Below are 17,787 nucleotides of genomic sequence, written 5' to 3' on the forward strand. Positions count from 1 at the left end.
CCATTTCAGTGGGGTCCAGCATTTGCCATGGACAAGATGTCGGGACCCAGAGTCTTCAAAATGAAGTTCTCATCAGCAAAGTTCTCCCTGCTAATTGGATTTGCCGCTGGTGCCACGATGTGTGAATTCATCACCCCAACACATAAATGCAGGCATAAGTCTGGGAAAGCAGGAACCAAATCTAAGCAGAAAGCTTCAGGTATCTTCTCAGGGCCTAGAGAACCAAAGTTTTCTGCTTTGGAATATTGTCTGCAAATAGCTTGATGAAGACATGGCCCAAGACGCCTATTAGTGGTCATACCTGCGCATGAGCATGCCATTGGCTCAACAAGTCTGCAAAGAGGCCAGTATGAGTTTTTCAACAGCCTTGCGAGGCAAATACTGTTCTAATTCTGATCTTATAGATGGTGAAACCAGGCCTGGTGCTCTCTTTTCTGCTGTGATGCTTGTCTGTAGGGATGGGGGAGTTCTGACAGTGAGGGAACAAGGGGGCCCTGAACCCTCAGTAGAAGAAGTGCCATGTGTTGTGTGTTTTGTGCTCCTGGCCAACACCCTCTGCTCTTGCCTTTTCTCCCTCTCCTGGTTGACTCAGCACTGGCCCCAGCTGGTCCTCAGAAAAAAAGAGGATTACCTGTCTTGAAACAGGAAGGAGGAAGCCACACCTCTCCTCCACTTCTCGGGAGCCAAAAAAAAAAGTAGGCTCAACTCCCTCAGTGAACAGAGAATCCATGTTAAAACCACAACGAGACACCTGCACGTGTATCAGGATAGATAATGTGAAATGGATGGACAATATAGAGGGTTGGTGAGGATCTGAACAACTAGAACCCTCGAGCATTGCTGGTGGGGATGTAAGCTAGTACCACCACTCAGGATAACCATTTGTCCGTGACTGGGGCAAAACATATGCCTGCCCTATGACCCAGCAAATCTACGCTTGTACACGACTATTTGTAGCGGCACTACTCATGGCAGCCCAAACAGGAAACTAACCCAAATGCCCATCAACAGGTATCCAATGGATAAATAGTCATGCAATGAGATACTACACAGCTTTTAAAGGAATGGACCGCTGATACACACATGATACACACAATCTGAGAAGCCTGGCACAAACAGGTATATGCTGTAGGTTTCCATTTCGATGAAGTTCAACAATAGGCAAAACTGGTCTAGGGTGATGGTGGTTAGAGTAATGGCGATCTTAGGGACAACACGCAGAAGTCTGGGGCTAAAAATGTTGATCTGGTGGTGGTTTACATGGGCATGTGCATAAAAATGTGACTTAAACACAGGATTTGTTCTAACATTACTGAATATAAGTTAAACCTTGGGTTAAAAAATATATAGAAAAAGTGGAATATATATATTGATATATATATATGTTTATATATATGTTTGTATGTTTATATATGTATATATACATATATATATATGAACTGGGCCACCCAGGAATTAAGCTGATTCGTGGGAGTCCTGAGCCCCAGCTCTGTGCAAACCCTCTCCCTGCCCTGTGATCTTCCCAGACTCTACGTGATGGTGGTCTAGACCCATATGGCTGGGCCTGAAGGATGGCAAAACGGGATCCCTGTGTTCCTGCTCTTTGTCCTTCTGTCCTAATTAGACCCAGGACTAATATTTACCTTGTGGAATGCAAACAGAAAATGGGGGAGGGATGGGAGCAGGGCTGGGCGAGGGGCAGCGTAGGACCGGCGGCCACTCCAGGCCTGGCTCAGGACAGGCAGGCAGGAGGAGAGGGAGGGGCCCTGCCAAGGAGACCCGAGGATTTGGGCTGGTCCCCGTTCTGGGGCCAGAAGCAGGTCCGAGGAGGTGCAAGAAAATAGACCAGAGGCTCAAAGGCCGTGGGCCTGGCTCCTCCCCCTGAGCAGCCACTACACATGGACACACCTCCCCAGCTCCCAGGTGGGAAAGTGGTTGAGAGGCAGCTCTCCTCTGGCCGCACCCTGGTCTCAGCTTTCTCAGATCTGTGTGTCGTGATTACATCAACCTCCCCACTGGTTTATATCCATATACCTACTGATTGTTAAGCACTTACTACATTTCACGGGCATTACATTCAAAATCTCCTTTAGTCCTCACAACAAAGTACTGTTCCCATTGTACAGATGAAGAAACTGACGCTCACAGAGATCAAAGCAATCATCACCATGTGTTAGGACTGGAAGCAGCCTCAGGAAGATCTTGTGACCCTACTAGCCCAAGTTGGCCCATATCTCAGGAGGGAGGGGCTGGACGATGGTGGTTACTTACACTGGCCTTTCCTTTGTGACTTCCTCCCAGACCATCTGTCCCTGGTCCCAAGAGGACCTGTCTTCCTGGATGGCAGGGTGGACTATCTATACACTAGTCCCATGGCCCTGACCTGCTGACCTCTCCCTCTTGGCTGATTTCTTCATGTTAGTTCAACATTAACCCAGAGTGGTCAGGACAAGTCCTCAGAGTCCCAGGAGCTGACACACTATGGCGCACATCCGAGGCCTCTGGGTACCTGGCTGCCTGGCCCTAGCTGTCCTGTGTAGCCTTGTGCCCAGCCAGCATGGTAAGAGGGGCTTGGAGGCTGGGACAGGCTGACAGGCTGGGATATGGGCCCACGGGCTGGGGCCTCCTGGCTGGACCGAGAACAACAGGGCTGACGCCCGAGTGGGTCTCAGCCTACAGCATACAGCTGAGGGAAGGAATCGGGCGCTCAGGTGTGGATGCACTGCGTCTCTCCTGCCATATGGGGAGTGGGCTCTCCAGTGCATGGAGGGGAGCGAGTGGGCTACCGACGGCAGCCTTCTGGGTCCTGCCACCATCCCAGACGTCCCCTTTCAGAAGTCGGGAGGGCAGGCTAGGCTTGCTTCCGGCCCCCACGGTGGCCAAGACCGCCTGGCTCACGGAGTCCACGGTCCCACGCCCCTCCTACTGCAGTGTTCCTGGCCCCTCAGCAAGCGCTCTCGGTGCTCCAGCGGGTCCGACGCGCCAACAGTGGCTTTCTGGAGGAGTTGCGCAAGGGGAACCTGGAGCGGGAGTGTGTGGAGGAGCAGTGCAGCTATGAGGAGGCCTTTGAGGCCCTGGAATCTTCCATCGCCACGGTGAGGGCTGGGCTGCGCACTGGGTCGGGGTTGGGGAGGGGTGGGCGAGGTCCTCCCAGGTGGGCCCCGCAAGGAATGTCCCAGCTCTTCAGCTGTCAGTAACTTAATGTCCTCTTGGGCCTCATTTCACTGGGCTGCCAAGATGAGTGACCTCAGCCCTTCTTGGAGGCCCCAGACACCAGGGCTATGTCAAGGTCTGGCAGCCTAGTGAGGCTCCAGGTCATCGGGGGCTCCTCCATCTTCTGATGTCTGTCTGCACTGGGGTCTCTGGAGGCCCCGGCCCTCATGGCTTCAGCCCTGCTGCTACTGTGGGGTGTGGGACTCTGGCGAGGCCTCAGGGTTCCAAGAGCTCTGTGCAGCCTTTCCTCAGGGCTTTGCCTGGGCCCCATGCCCCCCATTCTTCAATCTAGCCCACCTATGGGAACCCTTTTGGTCTTGGATGGCAGGGGGCTCCCCTCTCCTCAAATACTCCTCTCCTCAGTGGGCTTGGGCTTCTGGAAACAAAAGTAAGAACCTACCACAAACCTCCCCAGAGCCTGCCCCCTGCATGACCAGGGTAAGGGAAAGAGAAAAGTATGAGGGGAAAATATAAAGTCTACTGAAAAACAAAATGAAATGAAACAGGATATGCCACACCCTCATGCTGGCTCTTATTTTTCAGGAAGTATTCTGGACCAAGTACACAGGTGAGCACTAGGAAGGGTTTGCTCCTGGAACGGAGTCCTGGGGACCCCAATGAGAGAATGTTCTACTCTGGAGAATCTTCTGGTCCATCCAGCCATCCATCCCTCCACCCATGCCTCTTTCCCTCCTTTCTCCTTTCCTACCTACCTACCTACTTTCTTCCTTCCTTCCTTCCTTCCTTCCTTCGATCTATCTGTCCATCTCTTTGTCTCTACACTTTGTCCCCCACCCCCTACTTGAGCCCCTCCTGTCCCTACCCCAATCCCAAAAGTGTTTCTGTGTCTTTTCCAGCTTGTGAGTCGGTGAGGAAACCTCGAGAAAAGCTCATTGAATGTCTGGAAGGTGAGGAGCCGATGCAGGGGTGGGGGGCAGGGTGTGAGCAGACAGCCTGGGAGAAGAGCAGAGTGGGGTGGGTTAGGAGTTGTGGCCCGGCATCTGACCTTGCCGTTCTGTTCCTGCGGTCAAGGATGCCTTTGCACCTGACTCTGTGCCCGGCAGTGAGGAAGAGGATTCATGTTGGAGGAACAAATGCATGAATGGATGAGGAATTCATATTTAAGGCCTCATTCTCATGCGAGTCCCCGCCAGTCAGTCTTCCCTGTGTTCCCAGGGCGGAGCCCTGATGAGGTCACATTCATTCTTCAGAACCTTGGGTGGCTCCCCAGTGCCTCCAGAATAAAGCACAGGATTCTTAGCTGGGCAGACTTGGCAGGTTCTGGCCTCAACCTTCCCTTCTGGCCTTATCTACCATTGCACCAAAACATGGGCCCAGATGCCCAGCTACTCTGACAGCAAGCACTTCTCTGAACATGCCAACATGTGTCTCTGCCTCCTGGCCTTTGCTTTCATTGTCATCTTCCCCTGGAACAACTATACCATTTCCTGCAAACTTTCCTGTCCTTCAAGGACTAGTTCAAATGCCATCACCTTGCGGAGCCTGCGATGAGCCTCCACCCACTTCCCCAGTCTTCTGAATACACCTTTAAGATAACAATAGACCCCAGCTCTTAACAGTAACACTTTAACCACTTTTTAACGTACTTTTGTTTGTTTTTTTTCCATCCTTTTATTTGTTAAGTAACTTATTCAATAGGAATTTTACTAAACCCCTGCTATGTACCAGGCACTGTGTCATGTGCTGGGGATTCTAAGAGAATGAAGGAGCTCCCAATCTCACAGGGAAACAAAAATACAAAATATCAGTGTGATCGCTGGAAAAGCTCTGTTCCAGGTGCCAAGACAATGCCAGGAGAAGGAGCTTTTAGTTTGCTGGCAGGATCAGGGACAACCCCCCAAGAAGAAGCAGAGTTCCACCTGGATTTGTGGGATGCACTGATGAGCAAACAGAAGAGCATGCCCAGGCAGAGGAAACAGCTTGTGCAAAGACCCTGACACGAGGATCTCTGATAACAGGACGGGTAGACCAGGGCCAGATTAGAAGGACCGTGTTCGCTTTGTCATCCTACTGGCCACGAGGAGCCACCGACTATAAGCTCCATGCGGGCAGGGACCTACCTTGACTATGTCTTATTCTTCCCTATGTCCTTAGTGCCTGGCACAGTGTCTTGACACACAGTTGTCACATGGGTGGTGGGCACTCAGTGAATTTTGGTGAGTGCTGTGAGACAGATCGGTGAATGGCTGGGTACAGAGGAGGTAGCTGAGGAAATGTGGGTTAAGCGTCATGGAGCAGCGGTAGCTTGGAGGAGGTGGACAGACAGGGCTTTGCTAAGTGAGAGAGGGGCAGGGCCTCAGGGTAAGAGACTGGGGCTGGGGTCTCTGCAGGTAGCTGCGCTGAAGGTCTGGGCATGAACTACCGAGGGAACGTGAACTTCACCCGGTCAGGCATCGAGTGCCAGCTCTGGGGGAGTCGCTACCCACACAAGCCTGAGTGAGTGATGGGCTGTCGGCCAGTGGGCTGAGAATATGGGCTGGCAGACACTGGACAGGGGGTATGGCCTCTGCTGAGCAATTTCCTATTCCAGAATCAACTCTACCACCCACCCTGGGGCCGACCTGCAGGAGAATTTCTGCCGTAACCCGGATGGCAGCACCACTGGGCCCTGGTGCTATACTACAGACCCCACCGTGCGGAAGGAGGAGTGCAGCATCCCTGTGTGCGGTGAGCTGGGGAGGGCTGGGCAGCTGATGGCCAAGGCTCAGGGGTCTCCATAGGGCCTGATCCTGGCTACCTTTAGGCATGGGTTAGTCATTTACAACATATTTGGGCCTGTGGGTCAGTGAAGGCAGGAGACCAGAGAGAGCTGGAATCCTCCTGCCTTCCCAGGCTTTGCTTCCTTGTGACCCAGGCTGTGGCTCCTTCCAAATATGTTTTCCTTCCTGCTCGAGGCCCTCTTCCCTCCAGGAAGCCCTCCCTAACTATTTCAGTCGACGTGCCCCTTTCTGAGCACCACAGAGCAAACCTCATATGGCCCAGCCCGGCGTGATGCTGTCATTATTCTTTCGCATGGTGTGTCAGTGAGCTCTAGCCACAATAATGCTGCAAACCCCACAAAATCACAAACAGCTACAAAAGCTCAGGGGTTACACCAATAAGCATTTCTTTCTTGTGTCTGAGGGTTGGCTTGGGCGGCTGAGCTGATGTCAGCTGTGCTCGCCTGTGTCTGGGGTGGCCACTGCTGTAGGCTGGGCTTGGCTGCTGGTTCCGCTTCCAGCGACGGCTCCAGCTGAGCTTGGCTCCCTGTGTGAGTTGGGTCCTGGTCTGCTCCACATTACTCATCCTGGGGCTGAGGCTGAAAGGCACCATCTCCCTTTGGCCGAGGCAAAAAACTATTGAGAGACACACAGTGTATCTCAAGGCCTGGGCTCAGAACTGATGCATCCGTTCTGCCCACGTTCCATTGGCCAGGGCGAGCCACATGCTCAAGACCAAAGCCAGCAGGCGGAGAAGTACACCTTTGCCTATACAACCATGGGGCAGAGGAGGTGGATCAAGGCGGGGGTACTAAAGAATTAGTACCAGCAATCAATCTACCAAATATGGGTTGGTGTTCTTGGTCCTCCATGCATCCCTCTTGGACCCAATACTTGGTCCTGGGACTGGTCTTATAGCAAGTGACCAGTCAGGATAACAGAAGCAGTTACCATATACCAAGCCTGCCCACCCCCACACTGGGCAGTCGGGCTGAAATTGACTTTCTGCGCATGTAGCCATCCTCAGTCATCCCAGCTACTTCTCCTGCTGTGCCCCTATAAAAATAGACTCCTTCTGTAAAAACTCCAGGCAGTCACTACCGATAGATTACAGATAGCCCAGGAGGGGAAACCGAGTTGCTATCTCTGCCTCATGATGCACCAGACACAGTGTGTATTTTGTTTAAATCTCTCAACCCTGCAAGAATGGTATCAGTCACCCCTTTTACAGGCAAGCAAAGTGAGGTTCAGAGAGGTCAAGTTACCTGAGGTCACATAGGAAGAAGGTGGCAAGGCAGGGAGTCAAACCCTGAGCCCCTGGCCTCCGGTGGTCCCACCCCACCCACTCTGCTCCCCTGCCTCCCCACCCACCAGGCCGGGGGGGGCGTCACTGTGCAGCTGACCCCACGAACCAGCGGCTCCATGGTGAATCTGTCACCTGCATCGGAGCAATGCCTCCCTGAGCGTGGCCGGTACTACCAGGGTCGCCAGGCGGTGACCGCACATGGGTCCCCCTGCCTGGCCTGGGCCAGCAGTCAGGTCAAGGCCCTGAGCAAGGAACAGGACTTCAACCCTGAGGTGCCGCTGGTGGAGAACTTCTGCCGCAACCCGGACGGGGACGAGGAGGGCGCGTGGTGTTACGTGTCGGAGGACCCCGGTGGCTTCGAGTACTGCGACCTGGACTACTGCGGTGAGGCGGGGCGGGGGCCTGAGGCTGGGGACGGGGCCTGGGGGCGGGGCTGCCCCGCCGCCGGGGGCGCGGTCCGCTGCAGCCGGGTCTCCGGGCAGCCGGGCTGGCCTGGCCCCACGCGCCGCTGAACCAGCACAGGCCGGACCCCGAGTTCCCGAGGCCGCCTGCGCTGCGCTCTCACCCAGGGGCCTCCAGGGCCTCCCGGGGTGCTTGGGGGCGGGGAAGGGGGGGCGCTGCGCTCGGCCCGGCCCCAGCCGTGCCTGCTCCCTGCAGAGGAGCCGGTGGAGGAGGTGGGCGACGGGCTGGCCGAGGACCCGGACGCGCCCATCGAGGGACGCACCGGCGAAGAGGAGTTCCAACCCTTCTTCAACGAGAAGACCTTTGGCGCCGGGGAGGCAGGTGAGGCGGCGGGGGCGGCGGGGGGGCGCGGGGGGCGCGGGGTACAGCTCGGCCCCTCACACCCGGCTTGCTGTGCAGACTGTGGGCTGCGGCCTCTGTTCGAGAAGAGGTCGGTGAAGGACAAAACGGAACACGAGCTTCTGGATTCCTACATCGACGGGCGCATCGTGGACGGTTGGGACGCAGAGATTGGCCTCGCGCCCTGGTGCGTCGTGGGGGCGGCCCCCTGGGTCCCCTGCCGGGGCCGCCCTTCCCTCACAGGCCTGGGCTTCCCAGATGGTGATAGGTGGCACCCCTCTGGGATTAGGGGTGTTGCTTCTCACATGCAGAAGGCGAAGCTGAGGCCCAGAGAGCTTAAGGGTTCTGACCCCAGAGCTATGCCAGGCTGTGCAAATTCTGGACCTGCAGAAGCTGGGGAGGGTTACAGAAAGCAGGAGGCAGCCTCTCGGTGTCATGTGGAGGCCGCAGTCGGCCAGGGCAGCCAGGTCAAGCTGGGTTCTGGGCCCAGCAGGCACCTCTGTCCTGCGCTTAAACCTGGGACTTTCTACTTTAGGGCACGTGGAGGGGCAGCCAGCCCCCCAGCTCCTCATGCTTCCCACTCTCTCTCCCAGGCAGGTGATGCTATTCCGGAAGAGTCCCCAGGAGCTGCTGTGTGGGGCCAGCCTCATCAGTGACCGCTGGGTCCTCACGGCTGCCCACTGTCTCCTGTACCCACCTTGGGACAAGAACTTCACCGAGAATGACCTTCTGGTGCGCATTGGCAAGCACTCCCGCACCAGGTACGGACCGGGGTCCGTGGATGTCTGGCAGGGGTCAGAGTCCTCCAGAGTGACTGGGAGGGGCTCTGGTGGCTCTGGGGGGACATGTCTGTACATGCCCCACAGTAGAAAACCCAGCAGTCTCGGCTGGAAAGGCCATTTGGCCACGTCAGGACTGAGGCTTGGAGCCGGGGAAAGAGAAACTGAGACTTCGCAGAGAGTGAAATCCTGGGCCACCCCTAGCTCCTTTGCAGGCACCAGCACGCGGCCCGGGTGTGAGCTGTGAAGGGAGGCAGTTTGGACCAGGGCTCCGGCCTGCGTTCCTCCCCGACCCGCCGGGGCTCTCTGACTCCGAAGCCCGGAACAGCTTTAGGCCTGCAGACGCTGTCAGGGCCGGAGGCAGCCCTCTCCCCTCAAGGGTGGCCCAAGGGTCACCCCCATTCCTGGACCCGGAGGGCAGGCAGGGACTGGCTGCCCTCCACCAGGTGGCTTACAGCCTCCCCCGTCTTCCTGTTTGCCACAGGTATGAGCGGAGCATCGAGAGGATCTCCATGCTGGAGAAGATCTCCATCCACCCCAGGTACAACTGGAGGGAGAACCTGGACCGGGACGTGGCTTTGCTGAGGCTCAAGAAGCCCGTCACCTTCAGCAACTACATCCACCCCGTGTGCCTGCCTGACAAGGACACCGCAGTCAGGTGGGGCTGGGGGGGTGCAGGGCGGCCGGTAGTGGCCCTGGGCTGGGTTCTGGGTTCTGGGCCCGACAGACACTCCCCTTTCCAGGCCTGGGGCTGGGGGTGGGGTGGGGTGGGGAGGCTTGAAGTGAACCCAGAAATTCTTTCTGCGCCAGCGTTTTAGATTCTGGTCTCCAAGGGACAGTGTTGGGGCGGGGTGTTGGTGGGACTTCCGGAGGCGTCGGGGCTCACGAAGTCCTTCTTCCTCCCCCCCACAAAGACTGCTCCGCGCCGGATACAAAGGGCGGGTGACTGGCTGGGGCAACTTGAAGGAGATGTGGATGTCCAGCGTTGCCGAGGTGCAGCCCAGCGTCCTGCAGGTGGTGAACCTGCCCATTGTGGAGCGGCAGGTGTGCAAGGCCTCCACTCGGATCCGCATCACCGACAACATGTTTTGTGCTGGCAAGTGCCCTGGGCGTGTCTGGGCCTTGGCCGGGGTGCGGGGAGGGCGGGAGGATTGAGACACGTGAAGGGTGCAAACCCGTTCAAGTCCTGGGTCTGGTCACTTATAAGCCAAGTGGCTTTGGGCAAAGTTGCATAACCTCTCGGAGGCTCAGTTTCTTCCTCTCTAAAATGGAGAGGCAAGTCTCTGTTCCATGAGGTTGGGTGAGGGCTAAATGAGATAGTATGTATATAGTAAGGTGCTAGGCATGGTGCTAGTCACTGGTTAAGTGGTCGATCCGTGTGAGTCCAGATAGCAGCATGAGGCCATGGGTGGGGGAAAAGCCTTGTTACTTGTCATTCAGCAAATATTTATTGAATGCCTTTTGTGGTCAGTGTTTACTACAAGGACCCAAACACAATGCCTGTGTCCTCACAGAACTTCCTTCCTAGGAGGGAATGTCCATAAACAGATGTAGAATGTAGCAGAAAGGAAAATGAAGCAGAGTAAGGGGGAGAGAGAGAGATGGGGACAGGGCAGTATAAATAGACTGGTTGGACAAGGTTAGAGAAGGTCTCTCTGAGAAGAGACTAGAAGTGAAGAAGTGAGCTAGTCTAGGACAAGTGCACTCCGGGGTGAGGGAGAGCAGATGCAAAGGCCCTGGGGTGGGTACCTGCTTAGGGTGTCTGAGGAACAGCAGTGTGGCTGGAGTGCAGTAAACACAGGCAGGGCAGCAGTAGAGGGGAGGGAAGTGGGCTAGACAGAGGATAGGCAGTTCTTTTGGGATCTGGAGGGACTCTGGTTTTTATTTTAAGATTTTATTTATTTATTTATTTATTTATTTATTTATTTATTTATTTATTTGACAGAGAGGCAGAGAGCACAGGTAGGCAGAGGGGCAGGCAGAGGGAAAGGAAGAGGCAGGCTTCCTGCTGAGCAGGGAGCCCGATGTGGGGCTCGATCCCAGGACCCTGGGATCATGACCTGAGCCGAAGGCAGTCGCTTAACCGACTGAGCCACCCAGGCGCCCCTCTGGTTTTTACTGAGATAGGGAATTTGGGAGGGTTGCGGGGGGGAGGTGAATAGATGGTCTAAATTAAAATTTTTTAGTATGAGGCTCTGGCTGGCTCAGTTGGTGGAACATGGTACTCTTGATCGTAGGGTCATGAGTTCAAGCCCCATGTTGGGCGTAGAGCTTACTTAAAAAAATTTTTTCTTAGTGTGATTTCAGACTCACAGAAAAGTTGCAAAAATAATATAAAGAATTCCTGTATACGGTCATCCAGATTCTGTCCCTGCACTTTGTGTGTGTCAATACACACAGAGACACATGCTGTCTGAGAGTGAATTGTACATATGCCTTGTTACCCACATACATGAGTCTATCCAGACAAGAATGTTCTTACATAGCAAGTGCAGTTGTTAAAATCAAGAAGTTAATGATACAATACCGTTATCTAATCTGTAGACCTATTCCAGTGTCTTCCAGTTGTCCTACTTAGTAATGTCTTTTGTAGCAAAGGGGAAAAAAGTGTTCTCATCTGGATCCAGTCCAGGATCACACATTGCCTGTAGTCGTCAGTCCTTCTTTATCTTCCATGACTTTGACAGGTTTCGTAAGTGCAGCCCGGTGAGCCTGTCACTTGGCCCTGTTTGGTCTGTCTAAAGTTTTGGTTTCCTTGTGATCAGATTCAGGCCAAGTGAGGTTGTGTCCTTTTAAGGGAAGGCCCATGATGTCCCTTTGTCCTTATGTCTCACCATAACTGGGGAGATTAACTCTGACCTCTTGGTTAAGGTGGTGTCTGCATCTGGTGGTTTTCTCGCTGTGAGATTTTGTTTGTAAGTATCTTGTGGGGAGCAGCTTTGACCCTCTGCATCGGTTTCCCATCAAACCGTTCTCCCAGCTCCGGGGGCTGCCAAATGGTGATTTTCCAATTCTGTCATTCCTTCTATGTTTATTATGGTTTCATTGGAAGGAAGGAAGACCTCTCCTTTCATTCTATCAGTGTGGACTCACGGGTCTTTATTCTAAGAGTTATAATCTGCTACTATCCTCATTTATTTTGATTTTCAAATTATCCAGGTTTGGCCAGTGGGAGTCCTCTCAGCCTGGCTTCTGTGACTTTTGATGTCCCTGTTGTTCCCTGAGTACCTTCTTACATTGGCACAGCAAGATGTTCTCCGATTCCCTGCTAGTGGAGAATGGTGTTTAGAAACCACAATCTGGGTGCTACGTGTGCACATTGTTACTGGGGTGTTACTGCTTCTGCGTCCTCTCAGCAGACAGATCTAGAATATATGTGTACGATGCATACGGTGACATCTAGATCGATTTTTCTTTGTCATTTATCAGTTTCTATATCTGAAACCTCCCACTGCAATCCAGCAGGATTAATTTTAGCTTCTCCTTTTCCATATTTCTAACTCTCTATTGACAGTGAGAAACTGGACTCCTGTTACTCATCATCTAGAAGCTTACTGGATCCTTACTAGAATACATTGTTTCAGAATCACCCATCCATCTCACTGTGAGGAACAATCCTACTCACTGGTGCTCAGCATTTCTTCACAGAGTTTCTGTCTTTAGCGTCTGTACATAGTTGAAATGCTGTGTTCAAAAGGAACTTGGGTCAGTTCCCCCCCACCTTCGCTGTGTTATTTATTTAAAATACAGTTAGGCTAAGTTGTTTCTGATTATATTCAATTTGGGGTCCCCCTCCCATCTTTGTTGTTTTTATTTCTTTTGGGAGTATTAACATGGGTCTAAAACTCAGACCCTTTAAAAGAGGTATACTTGGAGAACTGACACTCTCTTTTCCTTTCTATGCTTTTGCTACCCCCCATCCTTTCTACTCCATTTCCATCTGGGCTCTACAGTCAACCATTCTCAGTAGTTTGAGGGGTTTTTTTTTTTCTTCCTGTATATCCTTTTGCACAAATGAGCTTACACACACATATATTTTACCCTCCCCCTTTTTTTTAAAGATTTTTATTTATTTATTTGAGAGAGAGAGAGACACAGCGAGAGAGGGAACACAAGCAGGGGGAGTGGGAGAGGGAGAAGCAGGCCTCCCGCTGAGCAGGGAGCCCGATGCAGGGCTTGATCCCGGGACCCCAGGATTATGACCTGAGCCAAAGGCAGACGCTTAACGACTGAGCCACCCAGGCGCAGGCGCCCCTAATTTATCTATTTTTAAAGATTTTATTTTTAAGTAATCTCTACGTCTAGTGTGGGGCTCGAACTCACAATCCCAAGATCGAGTCGCACGCTCCACCGACTGAGCCAGCCAGGTGTCCCCCTGTTTAGGTCATTTATATCCTTATTTTTTTTTCAGTTCACTTGATCTGTCTTATACAGAGTTTGTGTTAAATTCTGCTAATGTATTTCTGTCTCCTTGAATTGCTTTATAAATGTGGTTGCTGTGCTGTTTAGTGCAGATATTCATAACTGTTATTTATTCGTTGTGAATTGTGGCTTTTAGCATTAAAAGTATACTTCAAATTATTTTCAATTTCAGGATCACCATCTCTGTTCTGTTTTTTGTTTTCGTTTTTTTTTTTTTTAAGATTTTATTTATTTGACAGAGAGAGACACAATGAGAGAGGGAACACAAGCAGGGGGAGTGGGAGAGGGAGAAGCAGGCTTCCCGGGGAGCAGGGAGCCCGATGTGGGGCTCAATCCCAGGACCCTGGGATCATGACCTGAGCCGAAGGCAGACGCCCAATGACTGAGCCACCCAGGCGCACTGTTTTTTGTTCTCATTAACCTGATATACCTTTGTCCATTCCGTTACTTTGAGCCTCTATGAATCACTTTGTTATGTCTAGCATAGTTGGGTCTTGCTTTTTGCGAGGCAAACTGAAAGTCTTTTCCTCTTTTAATAGGTGAGTTAAGCCCATTCATATTTATTGATATAATTGAATTAATATTCATATTATTTTGTAATTATTACATGTATCATGTTTCATTTGCTCTGTTTTTTCCCTATGCGATGTTTTCTTTGTGTTTTTAAATTTATATATTTTTGCTCTAATGATTATCTTTGGGCTTCTACCTTTTTGAAATGCCCTTAGTTCCTTTTATATATATGACCTTTTAATTGTTAACTCCCACCTATTGGCTACACAGCAGTGAAGGAGTTTACTTTCCTCTTTCAAGATCATTGATATTTTTAGATGCATTTTTTTCTACTTGTCAGAACAGTTAATCAGTCCTTTTGCTGAAGCTTTCATTTCTTGGTTGGATGAAGCTTGCCGTTTAGTAGATGCTTCAACAACAGTTATGGGTGTAGAATTTCCTGTTTTTATGTGTTTATGATTATTTTTCTGTTGTCTTGACACCTTAAGCTCTGCTTGACTGCATATAAAATCCATGGCTTACATTTCCTTCAATTTTTTAAAAAAAAATATGGCTTTGTTGTTACTTTGCAGTTTTTGAAAAATCAGATGCTGGTGTAATTCTTTGGAACTTGTAAGGTATTTGGTCTCTTTTGCTTGGAGGCCTTGAAGGCTTTTTCCTTCATCTTTGAAGTTTTATTGGGCTCTGTCTCAGAGTGGAGTGTTTCAGGTCAGTTTTGTCAGCTACCTAGTATGGCTCCTTTCAGCATACACCTTCAAATCTTATTTTATTTCTGTGACGTTTTCTTGGATTATGTCATAAATATTAGTTTTGTTCCATGGTTTTATTTTTCTTTTTGAGAGGTTCAGATTTCTTCTTTGGTCTGAATTCCATTTCAATCCCTTTCTGCTTTGCATTTCTTCCTATTGTTTTGTCCATTTATTTTTAATTTTTGGATTTCTGATTCAAGGCGTTTTGTTACATCGTACAAATCGGCTTGAGGAAATTTAATTCAGTTATAGGTTTTTTCTGTTTCATGGTTGTGTTTTGGGGGAGAATTTTTGTTAGCTGTTTTTTAGTCTTATTTTTTTGTTTTCCTACAGTATCTTGGTATGGATCTATTCAGTTGTCATTTTGTAGATTTGGGGTCATTTACAAGATTCCAATTCAACTGCACCCACTTCTTTTTTCTAGTAGATATGTCTACTCATCTACTCATATCTCATCGCCACATAAGTGTTAATATTAGATGCACAATGTATTGATTTGAAGTTTGGGTATTCTCTGTATTCCAGTGCTGATGGTGACGGGGTGGGTGTGTAGCTTTTGTTGTTCTGCATGTTGTTCCTTACTGTTTATGGAGGGCATGTGGGGAGATTCTGGTTAAAGGCAACCGCCGTTATCCTCAAGCCACCTGTGGGTCTAACGTATTTTTAAGTCCTCTGCCTTTGGGTGGCGAATGGATTGTACGTGGGGGGGAGTAGAATTCAGGGACAGTAGTTCAGGGGAGAGCTACATGTGCTGTGACGAGGGGTGGAAGCGGTGACAAGTGGCTGGGCTGGGATGCATGTTGAAGATGGAGCTGAGAGGCCCCATGCTAAAGGATTGCATGGGGCGGGGGATAAGAAAGTGGGGCGTGAAAGAGCACCACGGAGGGTCGAGTGGACACTCGCCACCTAGGTCTCTTCAAGGGGAGTGGTGGGAGGTGAGCTGTGCAGTGAAAGCACTGCTGTTCTCTCCCCAGGCTTCAAGCCCAGTGAAAGGAAACGAGGGGATGCCTGTGAAGGCGACAGTGGGGGGCCCTTTGTCATGAAGGTAAGCGTCGCTAAAGGCTAGGAGGGTGGGTAGGCCTTCCGGGGGTTGGGGGTGAGTTAGGAGGGACTGTTTTCAGAAATAGTTGCCTGACAGGGTGCTGCTGCCATGCCTTGGACTCACCCTCTTGGAAACCCCATGTTTCTTCCTCAGAGCCCCTTTAACAACCGCTGGTATCAAATGGGCATCGTGTCATGGGGTGAAGGCTGTGACAGGGATGGAAAATATGGCTTCTACACACACGTGTTCCGCCTGAAGAAGTGGATACAGAAGGTCATTGATCAGTCTGGAAGTTAGCGGGCTGCTCACATTCTAGGCTCCTCACTGCAAAATCACAGAAACCAATCCAGCAGAATTATTTTTGTGGTTTGTTCTTAAAACTATATAGTTCTCAATAAAAGTGCCGGTCAACAAGCCTCCATGCTTCCGGTGTGTTCGTGGGCAGCTCAGAGCCAGCGCGACTGGAGGAACAGGACTTAGCGAGCCCACCACTCCTAGAACAGGGGGGCAGGTGACGGGGAGGTGGTGGCCTGAGGGGCTGAGCACTGAAAATGCTCCACACTCGGGGCTTCATGGGTTCTGTCATGTAATGCTCATGAGAGGTAGGTCAGGAGATGGACTAGAAGTATCTTGTCCAAGGTCACACAGCTGAGAAGGGTTAAAGTTGGACTTGAAACAGAAGATACTGAAGCCTGGGCGTTCAGTCGCTCTGCTGTTGGGGCGGTAAGGTGCTCGTCCCAGGACCAGAGATGAGGCAGAGGGAACAGACCAGAGCAAGGAGGGGTAAGTAGGTACATCTATCTCTTTACCTCTGACTTTCCTAGTTAAGTCCCTATATCCTTCCACATACCATTAAAGTGACATCAGATTTAATGCCCCCCAAAGTCTCAGTATTTTAAGTGCCTTCATCTGGGAGTGTTGTGGGAGAGGGCGGTTAGGAGCATGGGCCCCAGCGTCCGACGGCCTGCCTTCCTAGTCTGGCAACACCCTTACAAAGAACCATGACTGACCTCCACGAGCCGGTTTCCTTACGTAGAAGGTATGAGGCCATTCCTTACCTAATCCGGCCGTGAGGATGAGATTAGGTAATTTGCAGCGTGTACTTGGCAGGAAGCCCAGGACCCAGTATGCGGTCCCCGGGTCACCGCCGCTTTCATTCCCCTGCTGCCTGGCGCAAGGTCCCTCTGCCACTCCCCTCCCCTGGCCCCTACCAGGAGTACGTGGGTGCGGTGCCTGCTTCCTGGACTTTCTAGTCCCATACGAGTTACAGGCTCCAGCAACTGGCTTCTCTAAGAAATGGGACCTAAAGCTGCCCTGTCGCTGCACGTTCTTCAAGGTCACTGCTGGCAGAGGTCAGCGGTCTGGGCTGGAGCTCTCTGACACATGGCCTTCCGCGGGGCGCCACCAACTTCCCAGCTGCCCCTTCCGCCAGGGCATTTGTGACTCGGGAGCTGGGCACCACAGCCTGCAACCGGTGCCACGCTGACTTCCAACTGTTGTGGCCTGCGGATTGCTGGATGATTCTCGGCAGGACCGTGGCCAAGTCTCGTGCCTGAGCCCGGGGGCGAGGCGGGGGAAGAGCGTGGCCGCCACCACCTTGCTGCGCTTGGCCGCGAATCTTTGACGATCTTTAAACTTCGTGGTGTGAAATGGGAAGGGACCAAAGGTAGGCACTTTTACTCACTTCCCTCCCCTTTGTCTGCCCTTCCCATTTTTCAGTACATCAAGGAACAGAGAATTGGGACTGAGTTCCTGGCCCTTGTTGTTTGGTTCTGGTCGACCAGGAAGCAGGATAAAAAAAACTGGGAGTTCCGTGAGTTTGCAGGACCTTGGCAGCCCAGAGCTTTCACCAGAGCGGGGAAGGGATTAAGAATTAGAATATCCCAACTCTGCTTTTGAAACCAGGGTTCACATTTTCAAGACTCCCTCCAACATAGCTGTAAGACCCAAGCACAGCCACTCTTTTCCAAATGCTTCATCCCAGCCCAGCAGCGACCGAACTCTCTGCCTGCCTTCCAGGGAATGGCTACTCCCCCGACCCCACTGCAGGGGGAGAGGGAAGTGTGATTTCAGGCAGCGCAGGCCCCACCTGAAAAGCTCGACTAGAATCAACAGGATTCACTTTCCGTCAACCTTTTATTTCTTGAGGGCCGGCTGGGTAAAAGATCATCTAGAAGAATTTCCTGACCCTCCTGGCTGCCCAGGAAGTTGCCCATCTGAATCCAGAGCCTCTCAGTACTAA

At 51.7% G+C, this 17,787-nt stretch overlaps 1 protein-coding gene across 1 annotated transcript; it reads left to right on the forward strand.

Moving 5' to 3' along the window:
* The first annotated feature begins 2,334 nt into the window (after window positions 1–2,334).
* F2 (coagulation factor II, thrombin) lies at window positions 2,335–15,961 on the forward strand. Its single transcript, XM_035723122.1, has 14 exons — window positions 2,335–2,560; window positions 2,932–3,095; window positions 3,757–3,781; window positions 4,071–4,121; window positions 5,565–5,670; window positions 5,765–5,905; window positions 7,313–7,623; window positions 7,897–8,022; window positions 8,101–8,227; window positions 8,634–8,801; window positions 9,304–9,477; window positions 9,734–9,915; window positions 15,478–15,548; window positions 15,699–15,961. Exons 1-14 carry the CDS (start codon window positions 2,482–2,484, stop codon window positions 15,840–15,842), a joined length of 1,869 nt encoding a protein of 622 aa, XP_035579015.1. The 5' UTR covers window positions 2,335–2,481; the 3' UTR covers window positions 15,843–15,961.
* The last annotated feature ends 1,826 nt before the right edge of the window (window positions 15,962–17,787 follow it).

This window comes from Zalophus californianus, chromosome 11, assembly GCF_009762305.2.
Source record: "Zalophus californianus isolate mZalCal1 chromosome 11, mZalCal1.pri.v2, whole genome shotgun sequence".
Lineage (NCBI taxonomy): Eukaryota > Metazoa > Chordata > Mammalia > Carnivora > Otariidae > Zalophus > Zalophus californianus.

What these genes read in the sequence shown, in the direction of transcription:
- F2 (XM_035723122.1), top strand. Translation starts at nt 2,482, where the DNA reads ATGGCGCACATCCGAGGCCTCTGGGTACCTGGCTGCCTGGCCCTAGCT. An exon ending in GCTCATTGAATGTCTGGAAG is followed by an intron (nt 4,122 to 5,564) that starts GTGAGGAGCCGA and finishes GGGTCTCTGCAG; the next exon opens with GTAGCTGCGCTGAAGGTCTG. An exon ending in CTTTGGCGCCGGGGAGGCAG is followed by an intron (nt 8,023 to 8,100) that starts GTGAGGCGGCGG and finishes CTTGCTGTGCAG; the next exon opens with ACTGTGGGCTGCGGCCTCTG.